We start from the raw sequence: 22,171 nt of genomic DNA, 5'->3' as shown, positions 1-22,171 counted from the left end.
GGAGAAAGCAGACATGGTCTATGGCGGCCCGGAGAGGCCAAGTTCAACACTCCACTAGGAAGTGATGGGTAGAAACGTGTTTTAGCATGGGAGAACAATTTAGCAGGGGATGAAGTTTGCTATGTATTCGAAATAGAAACATTATGACGACTATCCCACAACGCATTTACAACATTTTTGGTTCGAACCAATAATAGCATTATATTAATATATAATATTTATTATAAATGTATATTTTATATTAATGTTAATACAAGTATAAACATAAGATAATATTATCACATTTGAACATATTACAAATATTATTTATCTAAAATTCAATATTTAATAAATATGATATTAAAATGTTGTGGTATTAAATCATATTCTTTAGTATTTAAAATTGTAACTATATTATTTAATTTTTAATATAATATTTAAAATATGATTAATTGCTGCAACAAATACTGCATTTATACACAAACATAATTTAAAAATGGCAAAATAACCATTTCTTTCTTAGATAATAATTGGATGCCACTCACATGCAACATAAAGAGATCATGCGATTACAAATTTATTTATAAAATATTTATCATTTTTGATGGTCACCATCTCACTTACTATTTATAAAAAATAGTATCCAGTAAACATGCGCATGTTATTGAGATTATAAATGAATAAAGTGTGGTAAAGTTTATAAGAGAATAAAAACGAATATTAATATATAAAATTAGCATTCCATGAAAGAATCTGCATGCATGGATGTATATTGACTAATTTTGTGGTAGTTTTTACGCTCAGAGAAATTGCTGGCTTCGACGGGCTTCCTCTGGATGAAGTGGACGGTCAACAAGCAATGCTGTGTATGTGTGTGTGTTTTCCCATGTGTATTGTTTACAGAACACCATGGCGTCTTGGTGTGAAGCTTTAATCAGACTTGAGTCGTCTTCCATGGCAACATGGCGGTCGGCGTGTTTGTCACCTTCTTCGCTGCACTCCCCAATATTGAGGCACTCTAACAGGTCCCATCCTGCCTGCTGCAACCTTCCTTTGTTCCAGCGCGTAAAATGTCTTGTAATTGTGCAGGGGATGTCCAGATGGCAGGCTGATCCAGGCGCTGATGGGATTAGAGCTCTTACCTCACGTCGGCCCATCTGTCCTCTCTAACTGGCTACGGCCTCACAGACGCCGACCGCTCGTCTTTATTGCATAAACCTAACAACATTACCGCCACTTGGTATGCAAATCAACCCGGAGCTGTAGGCCCAGACCGGAGGGGGTGCGTGCGCCGCAAGAGAGACTTTCTTTTGCTCGCACTAAATGTCTTCCTCCTCTTTTCTGTCTTGCACATCACTATATTCGCAGAACTAACACTAGGCGGTTTCCAAATCTGGGAATGTGTGCTTTTGGACAAGGGAGGGGGCTGTCGATTGTGTATGTTGTGTCTGGCTATGTGCAGATGGGGCCGTTTTGGATGCGAGTGCGTGTATGCATGTTCGCGCCTGTGTGAATTTGTACATATGTTTCTGTGTGGCGTATCTAAATGACGCTAATGCAAAAGAAACCCTCCTATAGTGTGCGCTCGCCTCTTTCTCCTCCCCCAGGTTTCATTCTCCAGCTGTAAATACTAAAAGGGGCTCATGTGCTCAGAGAGCACAGCAACGGTGAGGGTCCGCTGGGCCATGCGAGAGGGAATTACTTTAAGTTGAAGATCAGAAGGCAGAGTAAATTCACTGTCCGGGAAAATTCGCCTGAATTAGATGATTAGATAAAAGTGTGAGAGGAAAGGCGAAATGGTAGGACCTCCCCGTGGCCGCGTTCGAGCACTCTCGGCTTGCATTTATCACTTTCAAGAATGTGTTTCTAATCTAAACCACCCCGTATCTGCGGCGCAGGCCTGGGCTTGACCGTAAATATGGATGAATTTATATTTTACGACTATATATCCTGTACATGTGTGCACTTCTAGACAAAAATGGAAAGAGATGACAGGTTGAACCTATCTCGAGTTTCCTTCTCGGCCAAATGATAAGTTTTAAACGTTCTCCCGAGTTTAAAGAAGTGATTAAACGCCAAGTTCGGTAACTGTCAGATGCTAGGAAACTCTTTCTTTCCATTTTAACGGCCCCCTGGTTGCCCTTAAAGGGCCAGATATTAGATAGGTAGCTGTAATATTCACTACGGCCCAAATTTGCCATCAGGGGCGGGTGAAACAGTAGGTAACTAAGTGGTGAGAACATGCATCTGCAAGGCCGGTGGGTGTTTAAGGAAGAGGTGAGGTTTTAAAACAGTCGGAAATTTAAAAGAGTTGTCAGGAATATCGCCACCACTTGTTACAGTGCTGTCAGAATTCACCGCGAGTGGGAACGGATTCATTCTGTGAATACCGTATGCGAGGCCTAGCAATAGAAAGTTTTGATGGAAACGATAAAATCACAAATTATGAACGATCTTTCCCGAGCACAATAAAACCACTGAAATCCGAACTATACGATGGTTGCAAACACAGTAATGGAAGCTTGGAAAAAGTTTTACAATAAAAAGAGCTCTGCAAAACTGGCTTTGATGAAGGATAGCCTCAGCAGTGTTTGGGTTGGGCCGTGTTTTTTCTTTCTTTCTCCCTCTCGGTCTCACGGGACTCAGGCAGACGAGGGGAGAGGCCTCAACCTTCTTAATTGCTCTCCTAATTAAAGGCGGTTGCTAAGGAAAACACACCTACTATCAAGCGACTACAGTGAAGAGACAAACAATACGTCAGCATACCAAACGCTCGAGCGCTCAGGGCACAAACGTTCAATTACGCTACTTCTGTACTGCGTTTCGCCAACATTAATGCAAGAAGCCAAGAAATAGAAAACAAATATTTTTGCTGGGTTTTTTGTCTCACACGAGCAGGGATTTGAAGCGATTTCTCTTGCATCATTAAATATTACTGGCGCTTTGGTTGATATGGTAATTGCGGACTGATTAAGACAAAGAAAATACTAATGTTATGTTTTTAAATGTGCAGAGATTATGTTCTGTTTTAAAGCTTAGCCAGAGATTGAGTACTGAAGTAGAGCGATCAAAACCAGCTCAGTCTAACAAAGCAGCAAAATCTGAATTTTACCATCCAGTTACTTGCTTTATACCTCCAAGAAGCAAAAAAATCATTGTATACAAACTCCAGTGTTAATTAAAACCAAGCATGGATGAAATCAGTGCATTTTCTGCACTCAATGTTTTTTTTAAATGTAGCAATGTGACAGTATATTCAAATTAGCCAAAATAGTTCATATTAATGTTTATTAAATATTTTGCATGTGCTGATTTGCTGTCTGTGCCTGTGTGATAAAAATCACAACACACTTGATTTAAGTTACAATCTTCAGAATCTGACATATAATTGAAGAGAATTAAAAAATGTGGCCCAAAATCATTCATAAAAATAGCAAAAACTCTCAAAATGATATCAATAATAATATTAACAATATAAATCATGTAGATTTAATCAGGTAGCAAGATCAAAAATCTACTACTCAGTGGACAGAGAAAGCATGAATATTCGCTAAAAGATGAACTAGCCATGTTTCCTCTAAAGATTCACTACTATGTTTGGTGGATGAGCGAGAAAAGGCGGATGTGGATGACTAAAAGAATGTGAGCTAAAAATGTGGAAAAGGGAAAAGGGAAAGGCAGGAAAATAGGAGAAAGTGAGAAAAGCTTGGCAAATAATAGTGTTATGGGAAATGTGCCTACCATTCTCCAGATAAGGAGTGGCCGTACCTTCTGAGGGGTCAAGGCGGCGGGCTCTTCTGCCATGTTTTGAGTTGTTGTGGACGAACATGTTGTCCGACACGGCCAACACGTGACCATCCACATTAACCGTTGTCGATACAACGACCTGTGAAGAAAACGTAAAGATTGTTTGAAGGCATGTTCAATCTCTACATTGGGCCTTGTGTGAAGACGTACATAGAAAAGTACTTCATATTACTCCTATGAGAATTTTTTGACTTGGTATGAATCCGGTAACACTTTACTTAAAGCCTTTATATATAATGTATTATAAAAGTATTTTAATAAATTATACATATGCCTTGCAATGCACCTTATAATGAATAATTTCTCTCATGAATAATTTTAACCACAGTGACAGTACAAAACGTTATAATACTTACTTATTCATTGAACATACCTTTAGAAAGTATTAAACACGACAAACAACCAATTTCAAATGTAAACAGGAATCTACAAATATCAAAGTATTTTAAATTTGGTTACAATTGTTTATGAAAAGATATAACGTACATTATAAATACCTTTATAACGTATTATACATAATGCTTTAAGTAAAGTGCTATCAATAGGTCTTTCAAAAATTCAGTTGATTCATCTAAATAATATTTAATGCATTAATTATTAAAAGCTGACAAATAACATTCTTCAAATAATAAAAGATAACATTTCTGTAAAGTTTTAATTTGGTGTGAAAGTGTTTTAGAAAGATTTAGAATTAAAATATTTAACTAAATTAATTGTTCCACATCCAACAATTAAAAATGCATAGAAAAAATTACATCAAACTCCTTAATTAAAAAAGAAAGATACTACAGATGATTGCTGTATTACAATTTGAGGTCAGAATGACAGAGCAGAATGAAATCCATTATTCCACATTAAAATCATGTTGCTCGTGTTTTTCTCGCCAAAAGTATGAACTTGATATAAACAGACTCTACTTAGACTTAGCATAGACTTCAACTAAATTAATAATTTGGCATCCAAAAAATATCAGGCCTATTTTTGACCAGAGGCCTTTCTGAGTACTTAAAGGCCAGAGAAACAAGAAGGACACTTCTGAGGGCGTCTGCTGGTCTTTATCAGAAACCGAGGCTCTTTTTTCAGCTCCCTCTTTGTTGTGGGTCTTATTTGCGAGAAAACAAACACAAAAAGCCTTTTTGGCCTGTGGTGTCGACTCAACATGAGAGCAGGTCTCAGTACAGTTAGCAGATGAACCCGGCATGCCTCTGATCAGTAGGGTCCTTTGGACACGGACCCACACGCGCCACACACACACACCGCGTTCGCTGCTTTGTTTGTTTGACTTCTCTCCTCCATACCAGCGAGGCTTTATTTTGAATGCTGACAACCGTGCGACCAATCCACACCTTCGAAACAATTACCGCAAACACATTTGCCTCGCTAAGCGCTGGAGCTTGAACCTGTGCCCATTGTTTATTTTCCAAGCCAAGCAGGAGGGAGCGAAACAAGGGAAAAGTTGCTCGCTTTTGCAGTCTTACTAGGTTTGGTGGAACTACTCCCCGCGGGCTTCACATTATTAAAACAATAAGTTATATCACTATAATCCGAAAAAAGAGTCTGTTTTCACACCTTAAGCAACGAAAGATGACTAGCGCGGTTCAATACGCTTTGTGTAAGCTAGCAAGCCGTCTGACTGCTAATGACCCAGCCTGAATTCGAACAGGCTACTGTTAGCCACGGCTCAAATCTGCTTAGAAACTTCCAAATAAACACATTCACTTTAAATAATCAGATTAACGCACACGCATTCGACATGTTTCCAAACAGGTCTTGAAATTTCTCAAGACCCATTATCAAACACTTTGTACTTTTCCAAAAATGGAGTACACTAATTCTGGGTGTCAAACACTAAATCAAATTCGCTTAATGAAAGTGAAAAATGTTTAACATTGTATTATTCTGGTCCACGGTCGCAATAGGTCGTATTTTTTTCTCCAAACGAAGCGCTGTGCAGGAATCGACTCTATATAAAGCGCATTTAATTTCTCATTTGAAGAATATAATTAACCTTTGTAAGAAGGAGAGCCTCTTTTTTCCTATTTAAAGGAGACACTTGGGCGGTTACATGAGTGTGCGTGTTAGATAAAAGGACGAGAGGCTTGTCTGAGAAGAACTAGCCAAGCCCTTGTCAATCAAAGAGAGGCCTCCATTTTGAAGCACTGTGGTTTTTTTCACAAAAGGCTACAATTAGTGTTTAATCTGCCACTTAAGGTGAACAGAAATAAGCGGAGAGTCTCTCATCTGCTACATCATCCATTAGCAGCCACTCAAACGCAGCCTCCGGCCCACAGATCGCTAGCTCACCCCATTACATTGATCTATAGATTTATTGATTAGCTGTTTTATCTTATATTAGTCACAGCCTGAGTAAGGGCTGTGATGAAGAAGGGTGCAAATCCTCAAAAGAAAAAGAGAATTTGAGAAGAGCCCCTCTGGTAGCAGATGAGGGGGTTTTCTTTGTTTTTGTTGATCTGTTTACTAAAGAGGGCTGCCCATACAGTTGCATTGAGAGAATGAGGCTCGTTTAGCATCTGAATGAGGAGAGGGGTTGGAGGGGTGGGCTGCGGTGTTGTGGGGGTCCGAGGTGGAAGTGGAGCAGTTACAATCTGGAATATTCCCTCTGTCACATTCACAGTCAAGAGTCAAGATAAGGATGATACTTGAGGCCTATTTACAACAAATGAGATGCAATTAATCTTCACAAACTACTTTTTGCATTGCTGAATTGATTGAGAAAGATCAAATGTGGATATTGAAATTAATTCAGCACGGAACCTATTAACTGACAAAAAATCTGAATAAAAAAATACAAAAATGATTAACATTTTAAAATATATTATAAATAAAAATTAAATGTAAAATCATTTAAAAATTATATATAATTAAAACAAAATCCATTTTGAATTAAAAGAAAAAAGATAGATACAGTATTTATTGTTTGGATACTGAAATCAATTATTCAGCATCAAAACAGTTTAAACAAAAATTTGCAGGAAAAAAATACCATGTAATAAATAAATTAATAATTATAAATTAAATTTAAATAATAAATAAATAAAAATATCTGATAAATAGTATTAATCGTTGAACAAAATATAAACAACTATTTCAAATATAATTTTAAAATATATATACTTTGGAATAGGAAGAACGCTATGTGAATATAAAAACCCAAAACTAATGGCAGTTGCATTTTATTGAATTAGGTTCAGGAGTCTTTTTTGCATTAAATACAATTGTGAATGTCTGTCCGGTCAAAAAAACATGGTGTGAATAGAAAAAGAAAATGGAATGGCAAATGGGGGGAAACAGAGACCCCAAAAGCACGACCTTGCCATGAGATCATGGAGAAAGGAACATGAGTGAAATTTATTCTGGAGGTGGCATTTAGCTTAGCAGAGCAGAGTTTAAGGGTTAGCGCTGGAGGAGAGGTGTCTTGTTAATGGACTCTGCTCACAGACTGACAGGCATCACGGCTTTGGGTCATTTGTCTCAGAGGCTGCTTTTGGTTGGAATTGTCTGCTGATTATGATTTCAAAAAAGTGATGCTGTCATAAGCTCTCCCCGCAGGGTTGTTGAAATTATTTGGAGTAAAAACACCAGAATGTGGAGTGTAGAAGAGAATGTTTTCATTGTGAAGGGTGATGTTTCCTTGAAGGAAGTTTTGAGGAGATAAGAACCGATTCCAAAGGCAAAGACTGATGGAGAAGAGAGAAGTCAGAGTGAATGAATGAACAGAAATGCGTGCTCTTTGAAGATGCAGTGGCATTAGTATGGCTCTCCATGCACACACACACACACACACACACACACACACACACACACACACACATACCCCTAAACCAGGTGCAGAGGCAGAGAAGTGTAAATAGGTTGAAAACCTAGACATGCTGTTACAGCGAGAGAAAGAGAGGTCCAGTGACTTTATTGTGGGGAGGCACATCCGCGGTGACGGATGTTTCTTTTACTCGGCGTGCAGACAGAAAGGACACTTCCTCTCACGCCGGCTCTGACCTTCTGCTCTGGAAGCATGGATCAATATCAGTGAAGAGACTTGACGTTCCAAAGCATGAAAAATGAAAGTTGTGCAAACGGCTGCACCACTGCTGTCCGCTCAACAATACATCTATATAACCACAAGTATATAAACACACATCCTCGCAGCACTGGGTTAAGCGGAGCTCTCTCACACACACACACACACACACACACACACATATACATATATATACACACATATATAATGAAGTCCAAGGCTGCGGCCATTCTGTGTACTGTATCTAATAATGCCTTCTGTGATTGAGTGGTAACACAGAAATAGAGGTATTTAAATGAATAAAAGTAGTGTGTGTAGGTAGATAGATAGATAGATAGATAGATAGATAGATAGATAGATAGATAGATAGATAGATAGATAGATAGATAGATAGATAGATAGATAGATAGATAGATAGATAGATAGATAGATAGATATGTGCATAACATTTAAAATGTGCTCCAGCAGAATTGCAGAATCGAAGTATCTCTGGAGGAGACAGTTCTGGCCTTCGACCGGGTCCAGGCAGCCCGTTTAAATATATCCACAAAGCGATACACCATACAGCTACCCCAGCAAGCGGCCTGTTTTTCACATTAGAATGTGTGTGTGTGCAGAGAAAAAGAAAACATTACCTGGAATCTGCGCATGTCCCGTGGGTTTCCTGCATTCTTCAGGCAGTTCTGATTACACTTGAGGAAGAATTTCAAAAAGAATCTGCAAGAGAAGACAAAGAGAGGGAAAACTCCACATTAGACAATCAATCCAGCACAAAACCAGGAGAAAAGTGGCACGGAACAAATCGATGGCACAAAATACATCCGTAGACTTCATAGCAGTGCGAGTCCAGGACGTCCACACACAACACGACCGGCACAAAAGCGCCATCAAACCGACAGCTGGATTCACCTTGTTTCTAGATAATTCCCCTCAGAGTAATGATCATTAGTGTTTTGTTCCTCACCCTCCCACGACCTCCCTGTCTCTCTGTTTTTCAGTCTGTCTGTGTGGCTGACGCATCCAAATCCCACAGTTCCCCACAGAACCCATCTGTCCGTCACTGACAGGAAGTCAGTTAATATTCCGCCCCCCTCTTTCCTCCCCTGTTCTACCCTGTAATTAAGGCTTAACGTGCTCAATGGGGAGGTAAACCAGCACACCTGAGCCCTGCTCATCACAGACGAGGACCGGTGAACGGGGTAGGAGACCTAACGAGGTGAGAGCGGCCCGCAAACTTACAGTCCTGTTAGACAATTAGACACACCCCACCACCGGGACAACAGCACCCGGTAATTATTGCGCAAATTACTAACTGCATAATCTGTTCGGCAAATGTCATATGCGTGTGAGAGTCAAAGAAGGTCCCATCGGACAGTCCCTCGCACACGCGCACCTCAAGAACTAAAACCTGGTGTTTTTAAGAGGTAAAGAGACACTTCAATAGTCCTTCAAGAGAAGGAAGACGGATAAGAGGGCTTACGGGAAGAGGAAGTTGAAGGCTCGTACAGCTGGTGCCACACTCCTCGTATCACAGGAAGTGGTTTGTTTAAGAGGAAGACCACTTGTAGAAAAAAATATGGGAGAAATTGCAAATGGAAGTCAGAAGAGTTGACTGAGTTTTTGATAAATTGGTTTTTAAAGCTATTTGTTTGCAGCTATAGCATGATAAAAAACATGATGGATGGATGGATAGAACTATAGACTGGATGGATGGAACAATAGATGGATAGAACCATAGGTGGTTGGATGGATGGATAGACAGAACCATAGAAATATAGATAGATAAATGGATGGATGGAATTATAGATTGGTAGAACCGCGGAACCATAGAAGGATGGATGGATTGATTGATGGCTTGCTGGATGGATGGACGGACGGATAAAACGATGTCTGACCTATTGGAAATCGCCAATATGGTTGCAGAGTGAGCTGACTTTTCCTAAAAGGGGCTGCGGTTCGTCCAGAAATATCCAGAAGGTGGGAAATTTGTCTTTGTATATGGATGTCCATGTCCACCAATATTTACCTCAGCGTTTCAACCCTTGAGAGGCCGGACGTACGGTGTAAAGGTCCCTCGTTCTCTCACTTGCTACGGTGTCATGCATTGCAGATTGTGTTCAGTGTTGAGTTAACATGTATTTCACTAGGTAAACAGTGTGTGTATGCAGGATGAAGTCTCTCATTCGGACTCTCCGATGGGACCGCGAGCCGAGCAATATATCACTGTGTGAAATGACATCTGCAACCCTGAACACCCCTCCACTTCCAATTCTCATTTATATACAGTCACCCTTTCCTCCCGACAGAGAGGGAATGTTTAGGATGGAGACAGATTGAGGAAAAGTAGGAGAAAGGCGAAGCAAGGGCCCCCGAAGGTGGCCTTGATAATTTTAGAAAATCTTTAGTGACTGGCATCAATAAAAAGTGAATTTCAGCATTGCTGGGGTGGACGTAAAGAAAGATGGCAGTCATAGCGGCCAGAAGAGGCCAAAAACGCATCTGCTGTCATTAAAGCATTAGCTTTAATTGTGTACAGTGTGTGTATGGTAGTTGTTGGACAGGCCATTATCAGAATGAGTATTACGAGCTGTAATTCGCGGCCCCTGTCTTTATTTCCCCATAGAGCTGTAATGTTTCACAGCAGGTATCGAAGTAAATCAAGCCTGAAATATAGCCTTTATTTACCTCTCTCACTTGCTATCTCTCTCTCACTTGTTTCTTTTTTTCATTCTATAGCCGCAAACAAATGGCTTCACACACATGTACACAGGTGGACACACTTGTGCTAACTCAAAGATTATTGCAAAGCACCCATTCGGAGGTTTGAAAGTGAGATGGACCGCATCAATTTCAATAGATACAGCAAAAACATGAAGAACCCTAGAGGTACATAAAACCCGGAATGCATTTCAAGTACATTTACAATGTGAGCTGTGGTACAAAAATAAAAATGCATGCATATATATATATATATATATATATATATATATATATATGGTCATGTGAACAGTGCAGGTTTCAGTCCATCTCCAACAATTTCCTGTCATTCTATTATAAATGACATAAAAAAAATGTAATCACCTATTATAGCCAAACATGTTTACAATTAATGTCAAAGAAAATCACTAAATTAGATTAATTATAAACGAAATTGCAGGGTATTATCACCAACAGGCAAACGTATAAAAGCGTTCAAAAACACACGCTCTCATTAAAACAGTGGTCGCGCATTCGCTTGGGGTCTGTTTACCTCCGAGTTTGATTAAGTGAATTTCCGCAGCTTTCCGAACACAATGATATTCAGCTGCAGTCCACAACAGCACCGCAATTTCGTCTGAATTAGAGCAGTTTCACATCTGCATGGGGATTGAGTAAATTAGTCCTTTGTGAAAAGACAAGCAATTACGGCCACACGGTTCTCTCTCCCTTTTGCTCTCTCTAAATGGCTCCAGAACTTTGTGGCGATGTTCGCGACCGTCGGAAATAAAGAAGGCAGTTAAATAGTCATTTAATGGAATATCAAGGAGAACGCAGCATTAGATGCTGGCAACGGAGAGCAAGGAAGGGAAGAAAAAGTTAACTGCAATTACGTTTGATTAAAGCTATCCTTCTCAATAATCAGCATTTGTGACAGGACACAGGACTCTGGTGGCCTATGGATGCCATGGAGATGTTGAGCAATATTAAGGCCAATAAAGGGATATTAGCATAGCTAATTATGGAAGAGCTGTAGCAGCGAAAGGGGGCCTCTGTGTATTGTAACGTGCAAAATAATTGGCCGAGGCAGTTATCAATTACACAAGACACGAATTTGGTTTGTCAGAGGGAAAAAAAGCAAAGCAGACGTGTTTAATTTCACATCAGAGACCCTTCTTCCCTCGCTTTTGTTCTTCACCGGAGGCGTTCGACTTCTAGCTTCCATTCCAACTTGTCGACAAATCTGTGATAAAATGATCTGGCCGGCCGGCGCGGAGTAATTAATACAACCTGTCCTTCACCGCTCTTTCTGACCAGAGGGGCCGAATCCTTATGATGGTGGTGGACGAGCGCATGAGAGAGAGAGAGAAAGAAGACGGGGGGCTTGTCGTTTGAAAGGACTTTGGCTTCACAGGCTGAGGTAATTGAGAGGAAAAAAGGGGTACGTTTCAAGCACATCAGCTCAATAACAGCCCTTAGCTCTTATCTTAACCCAAACCATCATTGGATCGTTTTCCTGCCCTCATTCAAAGGAGAAGCCCCCCTCCCGTCCTCTCCTTCACACTAATCCCACTTCATTCAGCACAAAAGATGCAAAAACAAATAAATGCAGGGGGCGATGCTTCTGTCCCGTAACCCCCGTCATAATTGCCGATAAGGTTACTCTTGTCTATTATCTTGAACTTAACTTGAAATCTGTGCATTTTGCGTCATCAACAAAAACTGTAGCAAGTTAACTACAGATGACAGCTATGACAAAAATGAACAATTTTAAAATCAGAGGAAAGTATTATTGTACTTTCATAGATCAGATTTTAAGCATCAATTTTGTCTCAAAAGTTTCTCTTAAAATTACTATTAAAATAAAGAGTAAATTGTTGAATTGAAATAAGAGTATCAATCTTATAATAAAAAAGACTGCACACTATAAATTATTTTCTTAAGTTGTAAATAAAACAGATTATGATTATGAAGTGTGTTACTTGCCATTTCTTTGTAATTATTTGGGAAATTTACTAACATATTCTGAGTGAAAACTGTTTCTACATCAAATTTTATTCATGTACTTTGAAACAATTTTCACTTAGAAACTGCTAGTAAATTTACATCTGAGATATTAAAAAGATTTTAATTTCTTTCATATGGGAAAAAACTGAAATCTAGCAAGCTTTAATACCAAGCAAACACATTAGGCTCCTTTATATCAAAATATTTGTCAGTTCCATAAATTATCGCATTATGTTTGTTTTGTTGTCTAATGCTGTCGTATTTAGACAAAAGATTGGAAAAAACCTGCAAGTGCTTTTCTTCCTGTTGTCCCAAGACAGATGAGTGGATGTAAAGAGAGGTAAAGAAATACAATGGCAGATGGGAGTGTGTATGTGTGTGTGTGAGCGGTCAGTGTGGACACTAATTGCTGCTCAGGCGTTAATGGTTAGGGCACAGCTGTGTGACTCTGCCGAGTATTGATCACCAAGCAACTTTAGCTGATCAGACCCCAGCCAGCCAGACAATACAGAACACACACACACACTTACACGAGTACATTCTGCTGATTTCAGGTCCAGAAGCTGAGACGGTACACAGGTCAATACAGATCGCATTTCCAAAATGCACAAGCTCCTTGTGTCAGCTCTGGCTTCTGATTGGCTGACGGGTCTGATTGTTTCTGATTGGTCCGTGGGTGCATCTCATTTGACAGAGAGATGTTTTTCAAAACCTTTAACCTCAAGTATTGAACCTCGGCGAGTAGCTCGTCTACACCATTTCTGGTGTGCTATTTCTTTTCTAAGCGATCAGACTTAAACTTTACACTTGGCAGACAATTAAACAAACATAAAAATACCACAGACATACACTTGAGGAGGAACCTGAGGAGCCCAAAATATCATAGAAACTTGAAGTTGGCACCTAGCAGCCACCGCCACAGACAAGCAATACTGAAATCTACTTAATAAAATGTAAAAATATATGCATCACAAACTCCTTTTCGGATCTTTAAACAAGTTTAACCATGTTCAATTCAGGATTCAAGCATCACTGAAAGAAGTGACCCGAACACACAAAGTTGTTGAAGAGACATAATTTGGTTTGTTTGAACATATCTGAGCATCTGCCTAAACATATTTATGCCAGAAGTGTTTTTGGGACATGTGTTCCTGTCATGTGTGTGTGTGTGTGTGTGTGTGTGTGTGTGTGTTTTCTCCCTCAGGCAGACTGCTGTACCAGACCCAGACTGGTGTGCACATTCTCTCCTCCTTTCTCTCTCGCTCTATTCGTCTTCTCCTCCATAGTTTTTCCTAATGTGTAACATGCCTCTGACATTATTTCCCCAACAGATCACTGCTTCTGTCAATCACAGCATTTTGTCTTAGACTGGGGCCTCATTAAACGCACCATCTCTCTGCTGCCATCCACCCTCCTTTACCATTCCCTCTCTTTCTCCCCTTAGACCACTTTTTTTCTGGATCTTGTGGAGGTTCCCCCATTGCAAATCGGGTCTCTTTTGCCCCTTTTTTAATTACAGGGTGTTATAATATATACATCAAATACATTTTGCAAAAGACACAAACAGAAAACAAATCTACATTGTTAACATTATAATTAACAAAAACTCCTATAAGGCTATAGTTAAGCTATATAATGCAATAAATATAGTTATAAAAAGTAGTAATAATAGTAAATACATTAAATATTTACAAAATTATATTTACAAACATCACATATACGAATTGTTGAATATTTAATTATTCTTTAAATTAGAATTCAAAATAAAATAAAAATACAAAACTATATTGCTCATATTAGAAATCAACAAAATCCCTGCAGCAATTTTTAAGCTATAGCTAAATGCACACTTTAAATAATAATAATAATAAAACAATTAATTATAACTTAGTAATAATGGATACAGATTATTAATATCATTTTTTTATATATATTTTTTAAACATTACTTATTTCATAATGAATTGTATTTATTAAATATTTAAACAACTTAAAGGAGCTTGTGGTGGCACAAAGACTATCAAATTCTTTAAATATACTGGATAAATTATCTTCTGGAAACATTGCATAAAACAAAATTGCTAGCAGATTATGTAGTAAAATAGTAAATTACGTCATCATTCAGTTCTCGAGTCAATGGAAATGCAGACCAGTTCTAAAAGAGCACCACAAATCCCCGTCCCGAGAACCAGCACCAATTCTGTCGAAAAAGGGTAGTAGGCTATGCATGTTTTACCTATCTTGCTCTTTCCATCCCCACGTTCAGCTCTTTGATGTTGGGATACAGGCTCAAGTTTCCCCGGGAGGAGGTGAGGGGTGGAAAAGGAGTGGGGAGTGGGGGGGGGGGGGGGTCTGTGGTGGTTCAGTTTCAATCTGGCTTCTGATTGGTTTAAGATTGACCACACATGGCCAAGGATGCTGTTGTATTTACCTGACCTAATACTCACTCGCTGACAGATATGTGATCACTATTTTGTTTGTTTCTTTGTTTGTTGTGTCTCCATTCTACTCCAGACGTCTCCTTGTGTGTTCATTACCCTTTCTCGACTCTCTCTCCCTCTCCTTCCCCATCTAAAATTCATACATTCCCACATTCTTTCAAGACAGCCCTAATTAGGAACTGTCATCTTTGCCGATTTTAATTATTAATTAAAAACAGGAAGGAGAGAGTGAAAAAAGCACATTTCAAATCAGGCCATGGAGGAACACACACACACACACACACAGACGGCTTGCCTGATGTCTGAAGGCTGTGGTCTCAGCGATGCTGATTAAAAACGTATTAAAACATTATAAATGATTAATGTGGATCCAGTTCTGAGTGGCAGTTATTGGTTTTAACACAGGTAATGCAGCCTAATGACACGGGCACATGTGGACCCTTCGTCCACGTCATTATTCCTGCATGTCAACAACCACACAGAAAAAGAGAGCGAGAGAGAGGACTGGCTGTTACATCAGAGCGTTTTCAAGTCATCCATCAGCTCGCCGTAGCTCAATCAGAGACACTGAAGTGCTGTTACGTGCCCCCAGACAGGCGGTGGGTGATCGGCGCTAATAGATTTCCATAATGGACATGAGCAGAGGATGTGCGGGTCACTTTGCAGAAGCTTCGCTTCAGTTTAGAGCCTGGAAGTGAGTCTGTCACCAATATAACACCAACAAATGCCAAGCTGGGAGGGACTTCAAAAAAACAATCATTTAAATCCATTCCACTAAATTGCAATGAGATTGAATGGAGAACAAACTGTGATTATGCTTAATCTCATACATCTCCTCTACAATTCAGGATCTCAAAAATTCCTCAGACTGAGCTCATATAAAATAAATGAACAACCTAGAGGAAAGTTTATAGCTCATTTGTTGTTCTTTCATTACTCAGAGAACTCAGGAGTTTAATCAAGAACCAACTTTGTTTTTAACTTAAACTTTAGGAGCAGACTGGCAAATCTGAGAACAGTTTGAGACACTAGCCGGGTTTCCATCCTAAATTGCGAATTTAACTTATGTGCAAAATTGGAATATCACATAAAATATTTGCGAATAAGCACCGTTTCCATCCAACGAGTTAGAGAGAACAAAATTGTCACTTCCTGATAAACTGGCACTAAATATTAGTAAGAAAAGTAGGAGAAGCCGCTGATTATAAAAATTCTCACATATAATAAATTACTTGCACTTCGAGAGAACAGATAAAACAATAAATGCGGTCTTGCTTTCGGAGGTGAATGTCAGCTGTTTGGAAATACTTTTACAGAATTCTGTAATTATGCAGAAATACTTTGCTCAGGCACTTCAGAATGACCATAACATTTCAGATGCTGTGCAACAAAATCAGCCCGCCCGTTTAGTCAGGTTATGCCATCCCATAGCGCAAAGTCACATGGCGTTTTTGAACGGTCATGCGGGATTTATTCGCTAAATGCGTTTCCAACTCCCATTATTCGCATTAACCTTTTTCGCAGAAGTCAAAAACCACCTTAAGCGAGCCTAAAAACTTTTTTGCGAATTAAGGGATTTATTTTTGAAATTTGCCGTTTCCTTCACTCGTTTCTGATGCGATACTTCAAAATGTACATAAAAAGGTAGTGATGGAAACATAGCTACTGTTGAGATTTCATCTTAAATTCTATACATGTGAGATTACTTGGGCCCTTTTCACACTTAGACTTATACTGTGCTTATATTTACTAAATTACCAACCTAGAGCAAAGTTGTACTTAAGTATCAACTTTGTTTCTGCTAAAACTCTTAGGAGAAATAATAAATAGACTAAATGTTTGGCAAATCTGAGGACAGACTGAGATACTGTTGAGATCTCTTGTTAAACTCTACATATGTAAAACTTCTAGGGTCGGTTTCTAAGGAGATTGATGCAAAAATCTTTATTTGATCTCTAGTTAATCTCATTGCTGTCCAATATTGTCATGAGCTATGAAAGAGCTTAACATCCTCAAAAGAGAAGAGCAAATAGAGTGGTTGTTACAAGCAACATACGCAATTTTATTCCTAATGCATAATATATGGTTCCAAAGTGAATACGAGTGTGAAGTAGTTAGCACGCATGAAAAAAAGACAACGACAGACAGGGAAGCATGCATAGAGAGAGAGAGAGAGGGTAAAGGTGCATTAGTGCTACCCGGTGCACTGTACGGCAAGAGCGATGGGGTCAGTCATTAAGAGACAGAAGGGCAAACGCAAGAGCTAAAACAACAGAGCGAGTGAAATTAAATGACAAATGAAGAGAAGCCGGATTAGGTGCCGTGCCATCCAGAAATGACGTGAGTGCCATATTTGTGAAACAATAATGCGGCTGGCAGCACGGATCCTTGTTCCTGATTCATCTATGGCCGTATGGCGTAGCTTTGTCAGTCTGTGCGTGGTATAAATTATTCAGTCTGAGAGATGGCAATTACAGAACCCTGCACAACCAAAATGAATATTTTATAAGGACTAAAACTGCACCGGAATGAATCATACACACACGTGTACACACACACACTGGGAGTGTGTTTGTACATGGCAGGACCAGAGGCCTTTGGTGCTTTCATATTGTTGACTGAAATCCAGAGAATTCTAATAAGCAAATATATTAGAGGTTTACATTGTCACCGTTTTGCCGACCGTGCCTGTGGACAGATCCCAGAAAAAAGGGATTCCGACTCGGAAAACCTCAATCTGAAAGGGAATGCCATTTATTTCAATTTAAAATACATGACGATTAAAGCAACATTTAAAATTGAAATGGAACATCATTCACAACCTATTTCACTTCTGTAATCTGATATTTAAGAGCGAATGGGATATTCAAAGAGACACATTAATTTTGTCATAGACTTGATTTCATCAATCGAAACTGATTAGATCGTTAAAATTGCGGCCCACATTTTGATGGAAGATTATGAACACAACTATTTTTACATTTTAAATACCATGCACTAATGAATTGTGCAAAATAACAGCAGGGATGTGCATTAAGAAAGCAAATATAGTCGATTTCATGCTGATATATTTTAATATCTGCACTGTTTTAAAAAACATTGTTTATTAATGCAGAGAAACGCTGTCTTGTTTTGACCCCTGTGAATGTGCCCTTCGTCTCTTGCCAACAAGAAAGAGAGCAAGTGAGCGAGAAAGATGGAAAAGAGTTAAAAAAGACAGAGAGAAAGAGAGACAAACACATTGAAAGGCTAATGGAGGCGGATTATACTGCCAGCCTACCCGAAGCATCGTCTGATAAAGGTTTTGTCTGTTGAGTTTCCTGCAAAAGTCCAGCTTTATAATGCTGAAACAAAAAATAACATTGTTCTTTAGGCTTGCAGGAGCAAAGTAACCTGCTTGAATGGGTATTGTGTGAACAGAGGCAGTGATACCTAAAGCCTTTGTACAGCAGAGGCAGGTCAGGCCTATGACATCAGCGCGACACAAGCAGGCCTCTGTGCGGCCCGCTCCAGCAGGAGCTCAGCATGGTGGGAAAATACGTCAGGAGAAAGCTTTTTTTTTATCTGAGCACTCTCTCTCTCTCTCTCTCACACACACACACACACATTCATGACGATGGGACACACACACAGAGGCCAACACATATGGGGGATTTTTTTTTTTAAATCACACCCAAAATAACATTTTAATGCTCAGAGGATGCCCTTTTATAGTTCAGGAAATGTAACTGTGAACTCTTGAAGTATAATCATTGACTTTCCTGGACTTACACGAGAAAGGAATAATGTAACAAGAAATGTTCATACTGAAATCTTTTGAAACGCTGCTTTTCTGTAGATTTCTGTAAAAATTATAAAAAATTTTCCTTTCAATTTGATCTTATTACTGTCTAGTAGAAACGGTTAATATATTAAAGAGATTTGTTTTTGTTTAGTTTTTTTTTCCTTCCTATGTCACAAAAAGTTTCTCTTTTATATCTCATGAAACAGATGAAAAATAACTAAGAACTCCATGAAGTTTAAACATTCCATGTGAAAAAAATAAAAATAAAATTAAGAACTCCATGAAGTCTAAACATTCCATGTGAAAACAAATTAATAAAATTAAGAACTTATTTATTAAAATTCCATGATAAATAATAATGATGGAAGAAATAATTTTTTAACACATTTTTGGAGCACAAACCTGAGCACAGTTTGATATATTGCTGAGATCTCTTCTGAAACTGATGTTTTTCTGTGGGATAAAAATCTTCTGTATTTCCTCTCAAATTGTTCTCATTACGGTCTACGAGAAACAACTGATATACAAAAGTTATGATTTTTCTCTCTTAGGTCACCCAAATGCAGTTTTATTGCTCAAAAGTTGCTCTTTCATTGCTCACAGAACTTCTAGGAGTTCTCATTTATGGATCATTTTAGCATCAACTTTGTCTCAGATGTGTCTCCTAAAGAAATCGTGGCAAACCTTAACATAGTTTAAGGCAAACCATTTGCTCTCTATTTAACCTCACTGATGTCTATGAGAAGTAATCAAGACATTAAAGAGATATATTTTTTTCTTTCCTATCTGACCCACCACCTTCAAATAAAATGCTAATTTAAGCAGCAACAGATGAACTACGAGTTCGGTGAGGAAGCGATGAGTTGACAGAATCCGACTCGTATGCTTTAAAAGCGAACGGGCGGGAGAGGGAATGACAAAGTGCTCGCAGCACAGCGGGATAAATGGTCTGAAGTGGAGTGAAATACAGACAGGGAAGGAAGCGGAGAAGGAGACATGCATTCCAAAGCTGCTGTCCCTCTGATGGCTGTTACCCGTATAACTGACACCGCTGCTTTTGCCTGTCTGCGTGGGACACATGGGCTTTCAAACAGGGTTATAGGCAAATAATAAGGATGCTCTCGCTCACAGGACTGACATGCAAGCATCCTTTACTACAGAAAAAAAAAACAAGAATGGTGGGGGGAAAAACGCTTTTCTCCATGGAGAAAACAGCGAGTTGTCAGGTTGATTTTGTAGAGCAGTAGTTGAGGCAAGAGCCGACAGCGTTGGCCTCTGTCTTTCCTGTCACAGGTACACAAATGTGTCAGCATACATGGAGATGCAGCTCCTTCAGGGGCCGCCACACGCACGCTGGGGTTTGGGGGCGATGAGCTGGAGGGTTATTAAAGGATCTCATAGCTCTTTCAGCTGTGTTAGAACGACAAGCCACAGGGAGAGGTGGTTTCCAATCCGCCGTGTGCCACTAGGGGGCTTTCAGCTCAACAGGAGAGGAAGCACAAACAGATCACATCCTTTTAGAATGATAAAAGGGAATATGATTCCAAACTGGGCATGCAATGGTAAAAATGTGTCAAGCAGTTTATATACCATTTTAGTGTACCACATTGCCACATATCCGTCACAACAACTTTGAATGTAACTCTAGGATTTACTTTTAATGGCAGATTTAAAATTACTAGTTTGTTCTGAATAATTTTAGGATTTTGATTGCATGCATAAAACTGCAAATAAATAGAGAAAATGATTCAATTAAGTACATTTAATTATATATTATATATAATGCATGCTAAAATTATATATTTAATAAAAGAAATTGTACTATTATAAGTGCTATCTATTGGAGCCATTCTGCTCTGCTCTGATCAAAATGTTCTGATGATGGGTGGTGCAACAACGGTTATTATAAACGCCCCACGTACATGTTGAGGTCAAAGGGCACGGTTGATTTAAACCTTGCCTTTCTCTTCTCATTTTAAAATCTATTTGCAGACATTACACCCTGCTGGCCTGATTATCTGAAGTCAATCAGAAACCCTAATCACACAGTACGACTCCCTCACATCTATCAGAGGAGCCGGCGAAGAAGAAAAAAAGCAAAATCTTGTTACCTATGTACAATAGCGGCGCTCAGGCCTGGGAAGGCCGGGGCCTCCCTGGAGAAAACGGCCCCATTAATTGCCGCTGTAAGTGTGAATCCAGTACAGGGTGGGATTCAATACAGAGCCGTTTATCCTGGAACCCGCTGTCACGGCGCCGGGTCACGATCCCAAACCGTCCCATCGAAATCACCAAGGAGAAGCGATAATGAAAATTTCTTCATGTATAAAATCCTTAATCAAAATGCTGTCGGTGTCATCTACCGGCAGCACTCGTAACTTAAATTAATATATAACAGAACCTTTGGCAAAATTAACATGCCCTCTTTTGACATGCGATTCCCAACCTCAGCCTAGATGAAGGGAAGAAAGACACAGGAAAAAAAAAAAAAGAGAGAAACAAACAGAAAAAAAAAAAAAAAAAAACAAACTCTAACAAGCTCACAATTGGGCCTCGCAATTGAATATCTTTTCACTTATTAACTTTAAAACAACAAGAAAAAAAATCCAATTATTGGGCGATTTTTCACTGTTTATGGTGTGGATTTGTTGATGTAATGCTTCCTCTATCTGTCCCAGGCGGATATTAGCGAACTCGCCCTCCGAGAAACAACAGTTTCAGCAAAACACCACGGAGTAATGCAGATATTCACACTTTTAATGACCTCAGGGAACACATCTAGCGTACGCCGGCGTGCTACGAACCAAAGCATAGACTCGTAGACTATCTAGCTCCTCTCTGCTGCTGACACGGCTGCATTGCGCAAATAAAACCCACGTTTGATAAACAAGAGCTCTGCTATGAAATGCAATAACGCTACAAGGGACACGCCACCGTAGCGACGCCTGGGGAACCGCCAAAGTCTCTCCTCAACTTTTCATTTAACAATTGGACCGTTCCAGCGAGCGCGTCTATCCGAATACACTTGCGTGTACTTAGCACACCTCGGTTTGGGCGGTTATCTGGAAATGTGTTAAAATTGGCCACTTTCTTTGTGGAACGTCATGGCGATCATTGATTTCACAAACGTCGGCCCCAACAGACCGAACATCAGCTTTTCTCGTGCATGCAGGAGAACTCTCAATTTACCCCGAGACAGGTCTCAGACTACGACGCTGGGTCCCATCTGCATGCTTGCAGATTAAACATTCAATTTGTTCCCCGATAGGCCACGAGTCCTGCCACTTACCATACAAATGAAAAAAAGAAACACGTCAGATTTGCGTCTCCGCCTCCATCCCCCAGTAGCCTTCTATTGCTGCAATATTTACTTCAGGGGAATTGCGACACGTGGAGTATTTATCTTCATGAAAAATGAGCA

General features: G+C 39.4%; 1 protein-coding gene across 12 annotated transcripts in view; it reads right to left on the bottom strand.

Annotated features, from left to right (window-relative positions):
- The window catches only part of LOC306857864 (transcription factor COE3-like), a 101,090-nt gene that overhangs the window by 29,351 nt on the left and 49,568 nt on the right, over nucleotides 1–22,171 (bottom strand). For 8 of the 12 annotated variants that reach the window (XM_079398110.1, XM_079398112.1, XM_079398109.1 and 5 more), the window contains exons 7-8: nucleotides 8,458–8,539; nucleotides 3,748–3,865 (exon numbers count right to left, since the gene is read on the bottom strand). In XM_079398110.1, coding sequence (XP_079254236.1) covers nucleotides 3,748–3,865; nucleotides 8,458–8,539 — 200 coding nt within the window. Of the gene's footprint in view, nucleotides 1–3,720; nucleotides 3,866–8,457; nucleotides 8,540–22,171 lie in introns of all 12 variants that reach the window. The other 4 variants (XM_079398103.1, XM_079398104.1, XM_079398107.1 and 1 more) reach the window with 1 other exon arrangement.

Source organism: Barbus barbus, assembly GCF_936440315.1.
Source record: "Barbus barbus genome assembly, chromosome: 38".
Classification (NCBI taxonomy): domain Eukaryota; kingdom Metazoa; phylum Chordata; class Actinopteri; order Cypriniformes; family Cyprinidae; genus Barbus; species Barbus barbus.
The sequence above is the reverse complement of the archived record's forward strand: the minus strand, read 5'-3'. Positions and strand labels throughout refer to the sequence as shown.